Source organism: Typopeltis vanoorti, chromosome 22 (assembly GCF_054136105.1).
Source record: "Typopeltis vanoorti isolate ZY-2024b chromosome 22, IOZ_Tvanoo_1.0, whole genome shotgun sequence".
Taxonomy (NCBI): Eukaryota; Metazoa; Arthropoda; class Arachnida; order Uropygi; family Thelyphonidae; genus Typopeltis; species Typopeltis vanoorti.
In genome coordinates this window covers 28,783,212-28,799,847 of record NC_143570.1, presented here as the reverse complement: position 1 = coordinate 28,799,847, position 16,636 = coordinate 28,783,212, and the positions used below count along the sequence as shown (strand labels likewise).

The following is a 16,636-nucleotide window of genomic DNA, read 5'->3' as shown; positions in this document are numbered from 1 at the left end:
CATATGACACTGACTGAATGTATGTACATAGTTAATACTGCTATGCATCCTAGTAACAGATGTCCAGAATTCTTCCACTAGTGTAGACTTCTTATGACCTTTTATTTTTCATATTCAGGAGTGTAGTCCTATTTAAAGTATACTTGAGAAGCAATTACATTTCTGCTTTAATCTTTTACTCATGCATGAATAAATATTGTACATGAGAATATTGCTTGTCAAATATAATATATTTTCAAACCAAGCAAAGCAACTAGTCCTACAACTCCTAGTCTTACATGATCTGATTTCTTCAGTAAGTGATCATGTGATTGTGCTTTAATAAAAAAATATCTACTATAAAAATTTGATTACCACCCCACTAAGAAAAGAGAACTGGCATGCCCATGTATCTTTACTTCCTACATCTTTCATGGATGCATTTCAAAAAATTATAAATTAAAATCCAAAAAATTTCATTTTAAGTTCAATAAAATTGCCATCCTTTTTATGTTTTAACTGTTCATTAAATTTATAAATTTTCTTTTACAGCTATAGCAAGCACCATTATAGCAACCTACTCAAAATTTGCAACTTCACTCTCCCCACCCCCATAGATGCAACAATGCTGTGCTAAAGGAAATTCACTTCTGTATCCCCTAAGAGTTTGTTATAATGAGAGTTAAATATATTAGCATTATACAAAAGAAGAATATAACATCATTATGATAAAAAAAAAAAACTGACTTACCAACAAACAAATTTTTTAACCTCTGATATGTAGTATCTTTTTCAAATAATTCTCCAGCAAACAGCAGCAAAGGCTTGGTACCAATGGGGATTTTTGGGACCTGAAAGCAAAAAGATAATCCTTAATCTCAAAAGAAATATTTAAATAAAATAACACAAAAAGTTATGGACTAAAGTTTTGCTTGGTGATCATCATCAATGTTGACTCCCATTTTCCTGACAAATCTCTAACACAGTACGTGCACAAGACACTACATATGGTGACTCCTGTAATTCGTAACATCACAAGATATAATTAGTAAATTAATCATTAATTATTAAGTTATTAATAATTTAATAATAATATATAATAATAATTAATTAATAATTATTAAACATATTATATTAAACATATAATACATGTTGAAGCAAACCTTGACATCTAAGGATAAGGAAGTCATTTTGCCTCTTTATAAGGCTTTGATAAGATCACATACTGTGCGCAAATTTGATCTCCTGGATTCCAGTGGGATAAAAAAGCTGTGGAAAGGGTGCAAAGAAGAGTTACAAAGATTATATCTGGATTATGGGATTTAGATTATGAGCACAGATTGCGAGTATGTGGATTACAGACTGGTTAACAGGAGAAAGAGGGAGTGATATGATAGAGGTCTATAAACTTTTGAATGGGTGTTATAGGATATCATCTGATGAAATTTTTTGTTATATGGAAGGTGAGGAGAGAACATGGGGCATCCATGGAAGTTAAGTTTGTTCACAATCAAAAAAAGGGATAAGAGCTAGGTTTTTCTCTCACAGAGCAGTGAGTGAGTGTGATAGTTTGCCTTTAGGGGTAACGAGTGCATCTAGTGTGAATGAATTTAAGGGAAGGTATGACAGCTGGTTTGGGTGATTTATAGCCTCCCTCAATGAGTCCTAGACTGCCTGGATGTCTCAGATAATAATAATATAGTACTACAGGAACAGTACTGCATTGAAGCACCAAGTCATAGCTATCTGTACCATAACTAATTCAAATACTGATTAATCATATTCTAGATCAGAGTTTCTCAAACTTTTTCTACGACAGAACACTTCACAAATCCTGAAATTTTCACGGAACACCTTGGTTATTTTGTAATGCATTAATTAATAATTAATTGGTGATTTAGCTGACTTTTATTATTAATTAATTAAACATCAATTAAACCACCATTAAATTAATTTGTGCTGATTTTCATTGACATATCCTATTCTGATCAACAATATATTTATATTATTATAAGTACTTACGAGTGAATGCAGACCTTTTCTCCCGTGTGCTGGTAGTTTTCCCCTCCTTTTGTACATCCTGGAGAGAGATCTTTGTAGGCTTGAGGTGGATGACTCACTATCTGTTCCATCACAAACACCTTCAATAAGAGATTTCTTAATACCAAAATTAAACAAAGTGCCTCATCTTTTATTCATATTAAAATTTAAATCTGTATTCCTATTACTTTTAAAAAAATCATGGCACTCCGGTTTCAGAACAAGCACTCGCACACTGCAATACGAAGTTGCGAAGAAAGTATTCAGTATTAATAGATTTGAGAACCGGATACAGACTACCTTGATCTTCAGTTTCAGTGGAAAAATTTTCTTTATACTTCCTTGCTAATTGGTCACTGACATTTGCAACACAGATGTTATTTCGTTCAGTTTTGAGAACATGCCGCCCATTGTAATCGGCTTGCAGGCAATTTTTATGATCAGTCATAAACGGCGGTATTTTCTTTCCCAATTATTGAAAGATTTCGATGTGTGAAAATTAACGATAATTCATGAATATTTCCATGTTTAAAAATATGCCGCTTGGTCACTGACATTTGCTACACAGATGTCATTTCCTTCAGTTTTGAGAACAGAGGACATGACACACATTGTTGTAATGGGCTTGCAGGCAATTTTTTATGATGGGTCATAAAAATTGCCTGCGATTCCCTTTCCCAAATGTTGAAAGGTTTCGATGTGTGAAAATTAACGATACACAGATGTTATTAGGCTTTCTGGGTCTGAGCTTTTCGACATATTCTCGAATATTATTTCTACTATTTACTCAGAATATTTCTACTATAAAATATTTATTCATGAAAAATGCTTAGAAAACTAAAATGACAAATTCCAGAACTTCTCGCAGAACACAGTTTGAGAAACCCTGTTCTAGATCATCATATAATTGTCTAAAAAAATCCTATCAAAAGCATATTCCTATGAATATAGCTTCCTAAAGTTGTGCATCATATCACTGATGAAATCCTGTTTTAAGACTAAAACATCCCACATTATCCACTATGGTTTGCAGAACACAAGTGCATCAGAAAATACTGAAATACTGCACAATCTGAAGAGACAATGCAACAGTCTGATACAGAAAGTTATTTAATGTGGATTACTTTCCAGCATGATTTACCTCATTGCTAATTTCTATCTAACTTGCACTTAGCATAGCTAAGTGCAAGTTAGGCAGATTTGCTCTGTAAAGACATTCTTAGGGACATACTGTTTTTCAGGAAAGAACAGCAAAATAAAGGATCTATATTGACAGATTTTTAAATTCATTTTCACTGCTGTTAAAGCATTTTTAAACTTCACATAAGATATTATTTAAATTAAGGGGATATTAAATCCCACATTGTTTTAAAACAGAATAAGAAACTCAAAGATTGGAATCAGAGAGTTTCTTACCGAATATAGTATAGTAAACTATAAAGTATCGGCGACCACTAGCGTGAGCTTATACAAGTGACCCTAGTACGTAGTACAATACCGGACAACTCGTAGCAAAGGTGGATTGTTTTGTTTTAAAGCATTGTTTTATAAAACAATGTGGGATTTAATATCCCCTTAATTTAAATAATGTTTATATCGCCGAAATGAAGCTTATTAGCTCTTTATATTTAAGTTCACATAAGATATTTAAACACAATTTTGTCTTTTAAAAAAAAAGCAAACATCTTTGTGCTGATTATTAATCATCTAGACATAAAAGATACAATTTGACTTTTCTAACAACATTATCAAAGCTCACTGGCTGCCATTTTTGCAATGCTGAATTGTCACAATCTATAAAGAAAATATAGAAGTGAGGCATCAGTTTGCACTGCTCCTATATTCAAGAATCCATGCAGCTTCAGAATAATGCCTGTTCAGCTGAAAAAGGGAAAACTTAAGTTAAAAAAATAAAGGAAATATCTTGTGAAATAACAGAAAATTATGCACATATCAAACATTTAGGGAATTTTGCTGTCAGTTTTTACTCAACCATGCTGTGAATTTGAAGTGACTGAGTTCACTATTACAACTGTGATTTTTATTACAGTGAAAGTAAATTTGTAAAATTTATAAAGTAAAAAAAAAAAGTTGAAAAGATGGCCATTAGTAATGAAGGCCCTAGTGAACATGGTGAAAGAAAAGTGAAAAAGAAGTCTAAAGAGACATAACACGTTAAGATCTCTGAACTTGACCTATTCAACTTTTACAACCATAACGAGAATTCTGAGAAAATCAGAAACTCCTTCAAATCATCAGCTCATGTTAGCACCAATATATCCAAATGAAAACATGCAGAAAATAATTGCTTGTGTTATGGATCAATGACATGATTCCATGCAATATCCTCATAACTAGGCATAAATTATGGATAAAGATAATAATTTTATTGACCTTATTCGTTCAATAGGTGGAAATGAGTCTTTAAATGCAAATATGGGATGATTCTTCATATTCAAGTAGCAAACCAAAATTCACAATGTACAAGTTACAGGAAAAGCTGCAAGTGCTGATGAAAGACATCATGAGAATTTCCTTTACATTTCAAACACTGTGGATGAGAGTGAATATCCTCACATAGGAAATTAAATAGAAAATAAATTATAAGTTAAAAACAGACAGAAAAGTAATTCATGAAGAGGAGGGATGATTTTTGTATCACACTGATTTCCATTATATCATTACCTCTAGTAACATAACACTAGCACCTATTCCCTCTCATATAAATATTACTACAGCTATCTGTCGATTATCCAGTTGTGCTAGAAAAAAGGGTTTTTTCCAGTAAATAAATTGTGGTATACATTTACATGAATATATAATTACAAAGCAATATCATAGAAGTCAGATGGCATTTTAGGACCAGTCAATTAAGTGTCTGGTTATGGAAGAATAATAAGTAAATCACTATATATTTGTATGAGAGAGAAGAAAGAAGCTTAAAAATATTAATAAGCAATTAATGAAATAAGAGCCAACAGGCTCTTATTTCAGTAATATACGAGGGCTGTTCAATAAGTAATAAGACTAATTTTACTGTCGCGAAACCACTCATCACAATATTAATTTCTGTGGAATGAAGAAATGTTGCTGTCTGTATTAACAAAAGAGGTTGATAGATGGCGTATACGGGCTGATGTGCCAGAGTGTCACGTGAATAAATGCAAGCTTGTTTCGGCGTGCCTACGAGCCGCGACCAGTCGTTGAAATGGAAGCGTCCTTGGAACAGTGTTATGCAATTAAATTTTGTGTGCGTTTGCAAAAATCGGCATTGGACACTTTTAAATGATATGTGAAGCTTTCCACGATGAAGCAATGTCGAGGGCAAGTGTTTTTCGCTGGCATAAAACTTTTAAGGAAGGAAAGCAAAATGTGGAAGATCTTGAACGTGAGGGAAGACTTTCAACATCCATCACAGAGACAATGATCAACACAGCAGCGATTATCATCAAGGAGGATCGCAGAATTACAGTACGCCAGCTGCATGTTGTCCTGAATATTTCTGTGAGAAGTGTTCACTCAATCATGGCTGAACATTTGGGACTGAAACATGTTTACACCCGATGAATTCCCAAACTCTTGGCACCGGAGCAAATGCAGCATCGAGTGGATGTGTGCACAGAATGAAAGAAAGACTGGAACAAGAAGGCAACAACGTCTTAAAACGCATCATTACAGCAGATGAAGCTTGGTTGTATCACTATGACCCTACAATGAAACAACAAAGCAGTGAATGGAAGCATCTGTCTTCGCCTACCCCCAAGAAAGCAAAAACTGTAAAATCGGCTGGTAAAGTTATGACCATAATGTTTTTTGACTACGAAGGCATTGTTTACCAACACGCTGTAGAACCCGGGAATACTGTAAATGGCTCATACTATGCGGATGTTTTACGGACAATGGTACAGCACGTCAAAAGGAAGCGTCCATTGATTTTTATTGCATCACGATAATGCAAGGCCACATATTGCTGGTTGTGTAGTGGACGTTTTGCAGAAGAACAACACAGATATCCTACCACACCCTCCATACAGTCCTGATCTCGCAACTTACGATTTCTGGCTGTTTCCTCAGCTCAAGAAACCACTAAGAGGCCGCCATTTCAAAAGCAACAAAGCATGTGTAAAAGCTGCGGAGGCGGTTTTGAAAGAACTCTCAAAGGACTTTCACATGTATTTAAGAAGTGGATGCAACGTTGGGACAAACGCATCGCGTCTCACGGTAGTTACTTCGAAAAAGACCATGTAAATGATGACGATTAAAGGTAATCTGTTTTCTGTATAAATATAGTCTTATAACTTATTGGACAGCCTACGTATATTGAATACCACATGATTAAGTGGATATTCAATATCCACTTAATTTTGAATAATTTTACTTTGCCAAAGTGAAACCTGTTGGCTCTTATTTCAGTAATTGTATATTTGTGAACCTTTTGGCAACTTGTACAGTAAAGAAATAAGCTCTGACTATTGAAACCTTAATATAGTATAGTATAGTATATACCAGTGCCGTTCAACTTTTTTACTTCCCGAGCTACTTTTCTATAAAAAGTTATTCGCCGATCTACTCTTTTATATATAAATTATTCGGCAATCTACTCTCTTGTATAGATCATGTTTCCCCAACCTGATATCCGATTATGCACAAATAAACAACTAAAAAAAAAAAAAAAACACAACTAAAAACTTTATTTGTATATTTAAAAATTTATTTATCACTTTTAATTATTTTAATACAAAAACAAACAAACAAATATATTGGAATAAAATATTTATTTCCTCTATTTTGGAAAACCAAAGTTAGAAAAAACAACAGATTGATTACAAACTCACAAGGTACAGGAAATGCTAATTGATTAAAAAAAAAAAAAGTTAATGTGAAATTTGACATTGTTTGGACCTCGCAATATTTTCATAGTCAAGTTGATATGATAAAATGGCCAATCACAGACAATCATACAAATGATCATTTGTAATTTGGTTTCTTAATCGATTTTTAATGACAGTCATATTTGAAAAAGCGGATTCTGACAAGTATGTCGATCCGAAACACGACAGAATTTTTCACGCAATATTAGTTAATATTGGGAATTTTTCATTCGCATACTTCTAAATGACTTCATTGTTTATTGATTTTAAATGTAAACTATTCTGAATGTTTATTATCTCAAGTTCTACTTCAGCTTGGTTTATATGAAACAGCCCACTAATTTTATTTGAAATTTCTGTGATGTTCAAGTTTTCTTGAAATGGATTATTGATAAAAGATACAATCATTTCAGTTTTATTAATATCTTTAAATCTGGAATTTATTTCTTCCTCAACTAATTCTATTTCACGAATAAATTGTTTTAAATCATAGCGAAGCATTTCTTGATTTTGTTCAAAAAATTTTAATAAATATAGGAGATGTCTAAATTCGTGGTCATTTATATTTTTCTTTAATAAAAGTAAGTATTGTTGGAAAGTTTTTATTGAACTTAACATGTCAATTAAATTTTTATCTCTACCTTGTAACTCTAAATTTAGATTGCTTAAGTTTGTACAGAAATCTACTAAAAATGATAAGTGTAACAGCCATGTTTTATCACTCAATTGTGGATAAATATCTCCTTTTTCATCAAGAAAATTTTTTATATCATTAATTAATACAAGAAATCTTTCTAAAAATTGACTTCTGCTGAGCCAGCGAGAAGTTCCCTATCATCATCTACCTGTAATTTAAATAACCGCCATTGCAGGGCTTTTCCTGGAACAGAATTTACAAAAATGTAATATCCAAAACATCTTTTGTGTTTAATCTTTAACTACACAGTACTTGTTGGCGAATAATACAGTGGTACGTTAAAAAATCTGGATATTTGTCATCGTTTTTACATAATGAAATGCAGCCTGATTTATTACCTATCATTGCAGGAGCACCATCAGTAGTAATAGACACAAGTTTAAAAAGCGGAAGTTTGTGTTGTTTCATAAATTCATCAAATGCCGAAAAAATGTCTTCTCCCCTAGTCCTTCCCAATAATGGTATAATTTTCAAAAGTTCTTCTTTACTTGAATAATCTTGAAATACCATGCGAATAAATACCATTAACTGAGCAATATCAGTGAAGTCGTTTGATTCATCAAATTGTAATGAAAACACAACACACTGGTGAATGTCCGACATTAACCTGGCCTGGAAACTTTTCTCCGGCAATTGGAACTCTTCCTTTCGACAATTTGAAGCCTTGTGTGCAGCCTAGAAGTAGTCTCTCTCTCTCTCTAGTGACATCTCAAACCGAGAAGCTCCTTTCTGGAAGCGGGAAACTCCTCTCTCAAGCAACGTGGATCCGGACAGTCTCTCTGACGGCGACTCTGGACCGGACGGCCTCCTCTTTGACAACAATTCTGGAACCGGGACCCCTTCTGCTTGCTTCAGTCCCTTTTTATTAGGCCTCCTCTGAGACCTCGCATGAAGTTTGGCAACCCCCAAAGAATTGGTATGAGTCTTTCATCTTAAGTTTCAAGTTCGGCACACCTTTTGTTCTCCTCTGCTTTCTTTTGATTGCAAGTTGCCGGCCATCGGAAAGTTGTTTGAACTCTTTCTGACTGACTTCGGAGATGTTTACACTTAGAGCCTGCAAGCCTTTCTCATACATACAAGTTTCAATAACAATCTTTCTAATGCCGCCATGTACAGCTTCGGTGACAAAAACATTGCCTTTTGTCACCGAAGTGCCTTTTTAACACTAACATATTCTTATTAAAGCAGTATATACAGTTAGCTTCAAAAGAGTTATTTACAAAAACATCTAATACAAACTATACCAAGACAAACAAAGTTTATTTTTTTACAATATTCACATGGGACTTAATCTAAGTAAAAAATCGACGTAATGTGCTTTGGAATATTTAAGATACAATCGAGTCTTTACACTTTGCTTATAATCATATTCACTCGGCTCGCTGTTTGACTTCCACTGATCCAAATTAATTCATTTACGACTTATAAGAAAATTACTGATTTGACAATTTTAACGAAAAACAAATAAACAATAGCAATACACTTAAAGCGAATTAAAAATAATACAAAATAATCATAAATAAAATATTTATGTTTTCAGTTTTAATTAATTTTATAAGTAAGGAGGAATACACAAGAGATCAACCAAAAATCGCTCCATGATCGAACCGGTCGATCGCGATCAGCGGGTTGAACACCCCTGATAATTACTATAGTATTTATATCTAGGTCTACCTACTCACTGATGAGACCTCAAAAAAAGGTCGAAACCGGTCTGGGTAGTGACCTCTCATAATGTAGAACAGTAATACATCTCCTAGCAGCTGTGTTTTACATTATGGGAAAATATTAAGAACAGTGATCAGAACTTGCTCCACCTTTACTACAAGTTTCCCTGGCATTGCACTACCAGGTGTTGGCTTACGCTTGGACTTGCCAAACTTTATATAGTTTTCTATATTCGGCATGAAACTCTTAGGTTAGATTTTCTATCTTTGAGTTTCTTATTCAGCTAAGAAATTATGTGGTATTCAATATCCATTTAATTTTGAATAATATTAATAAGTAATTCTAAACATAACTCAAATTGTCCACCCACCCACCAAAATACTAGATAATGATCACTATCCTGCCAAACCTTGTCTGTTTCTTACCAAGCTCTACATTCATCCAAACTATGAAAATCAGCTCTCCCAGTCCACTCAAAATCCCAATTACTATTCCTGCATTAGTTCTCCAAGAAATGTATCAAGATGGTACAAAAAAAAAATACGTAACTCCACAATTAACTCAGGATAAAAAGTGCTTTGCAGCCTACATGTCCAATATCCCCTTACTTTTGACAACACCAGATATCCAAATATGACTGGATTTCTCTTCTTAGCCTGACCACCTGTAACCTTGCCATATAAACACATCTCAGACATCTGTTTTCAGCATCCAAAAATCTAGAGGTACTTTTATGCTCAAGATATTTCTCATCTGTACAACTTCTGATTGTATATATATCCTACATCTGCCAAACCTTAGATTACTATTCACAAATTTGGGGCAGTGCCAAAAATCTCTCTAAGAATGCTTTGTCCAGAAGAGTACAATCCAATTAATTGATCATCTTCATTTACAGATTCACTCCAATTTCAGGCTTTAGATAGCTTGAGTAGTAGCATACCCACTCTACAACCAAAGGTTATGGGTCAAGTCCAACCATGGGCATGGATAATTGTTTTTATTACCTAGCACAAGACCTGCTTCCCCTTGTTAATCAGAGACTTAAAGTGGCATGATAAATATCTGATAAAGTGGCTTGATAAAATTTGAGTGCAAACATTCAAAATTTATTAAAAACACTGAACTTTTTATACATGTACAAGAAATAATTATACTGCCTAAGTGTAGTTCATATGAACATTTCAGAAAACTAGTGATTTGATAAGGCATTTTAGATTAGCATGCTTGAACATGTTAATATTGTTTTTGTTGTATATGTGTAAAAAATAAAAAAGATGAAAGATGAATGCAAGGAGAAAAACATAAATGTCAAGAGAAAGCCATCCCATTCAAGACTGAGAATTCAGGAGGATATGTACACATTTCAGATGTTGCCACACTGGAATTCAGCATATGGCTCAACTGTTAGCATTTTAGATTGGTTTTACTCTGGATGCTCCACTTTTCCTATCAAAAAGAATATTAACATAATCTAACATACTTTTTAAAAGCAATTGACAGTTCATGTTATAGCCACCTTTGATGAACTTAGGAAGTCTCCTGGTGGAAAGCAGATATAATAATAATAATAGAGATTTTTCATTTTATTTTTTATTTTTTTTAAAGGGTCAAGCCACCTGAATTATGCAGTATAGCTACTGTAAAACTTGTTTACCCCATATTTCAGCATTTCTGGTTGAATATCACTACTCCAGCTGCCCTTCTGCATTTCAGACTTTTTCATTTCCAAAATATACTAATAACTGAATTCCTCCTACTTATTTTCTACTATTGCTCTGTCACTGCTCATTACATTTAACAATTTTCAAGGTAATTATGCCAGACATCCAGAATATCCTTATCTTCAGCTTTAATGTCACTCACCTTTATCATCTATTTCTTTTATAGTACTCTTTCCTCCATTTCTAAGTTTCTTCAATAGCTTCAACATTTTGCCACCTGTATGACATTTATCTTTATTTTCTTTCCATGCCTTTTGTTCAGTTACGTTTATGTAAAAGTTAGCTTTCATAGTTGTTTCTTAGAGCACAGGCTGGCTTGCATGCAAGGCACTTTCAACATGATCTCTTCTTATCCAGGAAGACCTATTTCACATCTTAAATACCATATGAAGTTTAATTTTTTCTCTGCTTATAAATAACTTCACATAGCCTCCCTGGTAGAATAAATAAATAATATTTTGCTAATGAGCCTCCAAGTTTTATTTTCAAGTTCCTTCACTTTTTCTCCAGTAATATCCTAATACAACTGTATCATTATAGAATAATACTCCAATTTCGCTAAAAACTAAACTGATAACTTTCTATTTAAAATTTTCTATGTACTCCTATATTCTGAACCAAGCATAAGTCAATAAAACTTTTTTTTTATTCTTCCACATTCTTTCCATGTGAATTCACAAATGACTTTATGCTGCGGCACTGTGCTAATAATAAAAGTATATCCTGGGGTGTTTCCACTAATAGTAGTGGAAGTGCCTACTATTTCATCCAAATTTTCTGAACATATTTCTGTATTTCCAGGATCAATTTCCTACTCTGATGTTCAGGTCTCCAACAAGAACCAGCTTTATGTGAAAGAGAACTCCACATAACCTGTAAAAAATGTATCGAAATGACCAGTATCTCTGATCTACTATCTAATCCTTACTTTCTTATGGTATGCCCCCATTATCAGGTATCCACCTAGATACTAAATGAATAAGGATGGGCTAGTACTTTGGAACTTAAAGATCTGAAGTATATTCTGTACTGGCTTAAACTACAGATATGGTTTTTAAAATCGATATAATCATAATTATGTTTTGTTTTTTTTCCTGATCAAAGTTTTTTCACTTGGTTATACTATAAATTAAAGATGACAAGAAATTATATTCTTAGTTTAATCCTTTATCCAAGTGTAACAAACACAGTTTGCATGTGAAGTATCTTCACAACTGGGCTGCTTGTATATAAAAGCCAAATGACTTCATATCAGTTACCATAGTATCCCATAATGCAAAGCACATCCCCTTTTGGACGTGTATAATGCTATGAGTTATGGGAAAGATCACTACCTAGACCGGCTTTCAACCTTTATTATAAGATCTCATCAGCGAGAACAAGACCCAGAGGAGATACCAAGGTTGAAGTAATGCAGAAGTCATATTTCCCATATACAAGTAGTGAAATTGTGTATCACCTTATTAGTAAATTACTTTGGATCAGAGATAGATGTTGAAAGTTTTTTAGTTTTTTCATTTGGTTATACTATAAATTAAAGATTACATGGTTTTTTTTTTTTCATTAATATACTCTTTCATTCAAGTATATTTCATTGAAGCAGCATTTATGCAAAACTTGGGTTAAGTAATATATTTCTAAAGAACACTCGGATAAAAAATTATATGAACAGATTCAAACTCACTTTAAAACTATCCAGTGGTTTAAACTCTGATATTCCTAGTTCTACCATATCTAAAATATGGTAGTCATACATCCTTCCAATAACTAGATTATTGGGTCTTTTCTTGTTATGGGATCCAAACATAAACAGCGAGGAATCATTTTTCTGGGAAAAGAATTCCTGAAATGATAGCGTAATATCACTACAATGACAGCATAATAACATTCTGACTGAGATAAATTCAAACAAATAAAACAAATTCACACAAAATTAAAATATTTTTATGTAAGTTAGGCAAGAGCTAAAGAATGAAACAGAGCAGCTGTCACACACATACATGTAAAACTAGGACAATCTTTGACAAGTATCCATGGAAAGTTAATTCTCAATAGGACAAGTACATGCTTACTGCTCAGGTTGAATCAATAGCTAATGCTATAATTTGAGCTACTGCTACAGTTCCACACTGTAAATATATTTAATTTCTATAATAGTGACTCACCTATTTAAGAGTGTTATGAGAAACTTGTGAAACTTTTTATGATAAATGAAAACATAAAATACCTCTGCAAACGAAACACATAGCTAATAGTGTAATTTTTCTAATTATTTTTAAAAAGGTTCATTTCATGAATTATTTAATCTAATTAATGAATTGATTAGCTGAATAACTAAAACATATAACTAAATAAATAAAGGAAAGACTTGGGTTTGAATCTTACCTAGAGCACAAAGAACCTTTCTCAAATGAATGTGAGATAGCCTGTCTCACACAGAGGTGGTAGGATTTTGCTCCTAGGAAACTTGAGTTTTTCATCCCATAAAAATTTACAGAAATTAGAGATGATACAAATAAGATTATCACCATATGATAAGATGTATTCAGGTTCAATTCATGTTTCTTGGTCATGACATGCCATTAAGCCTAACACAAAAGGAAGATGAGAAATAAAAGTTAAGTAGTTCGCTAATATGCCATAAGCCTCTCCCAGTCCACTCAACTCCACGTTCAATTCAAATGAATGTGAATAGCATTTCCAAAGTGACTGTGACATTCTCAGCAATCCCTCCTGTCATCAAAGGGCTCTTCTTAGTTGAAAGTAATGCCAACTAGACCCACTAGTGATTGGCTTTCAATGTCCAACGAAATACCACCACCTTGTTTACTAGGACCCTGAAGAGACTCATGCCTTACCCTCCCCCCCCAAAAAAAAACCCCTTCATATAGCATGAGTGATGTTCTTCAAATGCATGCCAAACATACTACAAAGATTCAGATCCCCCATCCCCCATTTTCAAAGTCACAGCAGTAAAGCAATTCTGTATGCCGGACAGTGCATGAGACTGAACCCAATGGCAATACTTTTGGAGGTTCCCAATGCTGGTGCATAATCCCACTATAAGTGTACTACTAAATCATACTTGGAGGGAGGCCATGTAGTGTATGGAGGAGGGGGGGGGAAGCATGTCAAGGCCACATTTATAGCATGAGACTGGATGCTCTATGTATGGGCAACATGTTATATCTAAGAGTATCTCCTCTCACTGCATGTCCTCTTACCATTTTTCACCTCTCAAACATGACAATAAAAATCTTAAATACATACATCACTACAGTTAAAATAACTTCTTTCAAAAGCATCAACAAAAATGAACACCTTGGCATTCAGACTTGACCTTCTGCTTTTAAATGAACCAAATTAGAGCTACAACAACCACAATCTACTTCGACTGTTCCACATTATGTTCTTTTGCCACCATTGTGGCATTAGGAATTATACATATTCTGGCATGGGGAAACATCATAATGAATGATAGAAAATGAATCATTCCTTCTGATGTTTCTTGACACAGTATGCCAGATCTTGAATTGCCTCTTTTTGACCTTCCCAGGCTTAAGGTTTCTTAGTTTTATTATGTATCCTTCAGCTGCAGTCTCTATCGCTTCCTTAATTCGAAAATTTTTGAATTAAGGAAGCGATAATGACTTTTTTTTTTATGGAAGCTTGATTACCTGCATTTCAATAGCAAAACAGTGAAGTAATCTTCCTTGGTGACTTGAATATCCACAACTCTGACTTCCTTTTTTTCTGATTCTACTGATCAAGCTGGAAGAGATGCTGTTCATCTATCAACAGCATCTCACCACTCAACCAACACTAGCCTTTTCTTAACCAGTTCTCTTAAGTACATTCTTGAGGTCATCTCTTTTCTTGATAATCAGGACAAAATCTCACAAAGTTTCATCACTAAGTGGAATTCCTTTCCCTTAACCATTCTCAACCCCATATATTTTGGCATTGTAACACCCAGAAGAAAGACCTTCAAGACTTCTAATCCTCTTTCTTGGAACCATGGCATGCATATTGGGCTAGAATTTTTGGAGTGGGGATATAGGCCTTCAATCCAATACAGATGGTTTCTGCTCTCCAGATACTTGATGCATCTGGAGTCACAGAAACATCTATGTTGGAATGAAGGCCTATATCCCCACTCTAAAAAAATTCTAACCCAATATGATGCCACGATCTTCCAAAAAGTAAGCCAAGGAAGAAAAAGCATATCATAATAAAGACAGAGTCCAGTTTCATTCGCAAGCCTACAGCAGAAGCCCACAATTTACAAAGCAACCATCAACAAATCCAAGTCTGACTTCTCTGAAAGAGCTAATTACAGAAACTCAACTCTTGCACGAATAGCAGCCATGCTTTTTTGATCCTTTGGCAAAGACTACAGGGCACAATTTCTATCTGCCATCACTTCTTACCCAGACTGCACTATTCCAACACTTAAAGATAAAGCTTACGACCTGGCATCTGCTCTTTCGACTGCTGCAAAGCCAACACCTAAAGATAAAGCTGACATAATTTTCTCTTTCGACTGTTGCAGAGACAAGGGCATTGTCTCTACCCACTACAGGAATAACATGCTACCTGAGTTATTAATTTAATGCTTTCAAGAGTACAGAATTGCATACACTATCCTACTTAAACATCCATTCCAACTGCAAAAAAAATGGATGCCACCATCTATGACCTATAAAAGGAAACAGCAGTTCGCTCAGAAGTGATTTCAAATTTTTATGCCAGTGAACAATAAAATTACAAAAAGAAAGTTCACAGCATTTCAGAGATAAAGAACAGCTGGATATCATTTGGGAGAAATATCTATAGATGCTATGTTATTTGCACAATGATGAAGTGTTTCCAAATTTGGCAATGAGCTGAAGAAATGAGTCCACAGGTGAGTGACACTGAGCCCAAAATATAATCAGACAGGTCTAAAATACTGAATGGCAGAAGTTAATGTTCCTTGTGAAGGCTGCTTAACTCACCCAAGAGAATGTGTGTTTGCAAATATAAGCAGTCGCATTCAATTCCACAAATATTTCCATGACATGTAGAGAGCTGTAATCCACAAATCTTTTTTGAACAATGAACATAAACATACATTGCTGACTGACACAGAAACACTGGATCATAAAGCAATGGAAATCAATCCTGTGGAACACTGAGTCAAGTTGCATATTTTTCCAATATAATGGATGAAACATCTGGTATAGTGAATGACTGGAGGATGCTTTTTTATAAAAGGTGTGGTCCCATTAATGAAGTTTGGAAGCAGCAGTGCAGTTAGCCTAGTGGCTATGCGCTTCGCAACCATATGCCTAGGGAAGGAGTGTCCTAGGTTCGATTCCCGTCGGTGACGTGAGGAGCTGAAGTATCTTCCTCGGCCATAGCCAAGTTAGCCAGTCTTGGGCGTGGACAGCAGGGTTTTCCCCCCAGTTTATTCTAGGGTTTTTCATCACGCAAAGCAGGCAAACTGGCCTTGAGAACTCAACACTACAGGCCATAGGATACACCGGGGCATAAGGCTGACCACCTTATCCTGTAAACGGAGTGAGGTCCGATGATCAATGGACCCTTGACACCGCAAGGTAAAAGAGGGTATAAGGAAGATGAGATGAGATGATGCTTCTTGTGGCATGAATTAG

The 16,636-nt window shown here is 34.4% G+C and overlaps 1 protein-coding gene across 1 annotated transcript in view; it reads right to left on the bottom strand.

Annotated features, from left to right (window-relative positions):
* Non3 (Ribosome production factor 2-like protein Non3) overlaps positions 1-16,636 on the bottom strand; it is a 106,043-nt gene that overhangs the window by 45,446 nt on the left and 43,961 nt on the right. The window contains exons 5-6 of the mRNA XM_090411804.1: positions 12,664-12,822; positions 731-830 (exon numbers count right to left, since the gene is read on the bottom strand). Of these exons, the coding sequence (XP_090267930.1) occupies positions 731-830; positions 12,664-12,822 (259 nt within the window). The remainder of the gene's footprint in view (positions 1-730; positions 831-12,663; positions 12,823-16,636) is intronic.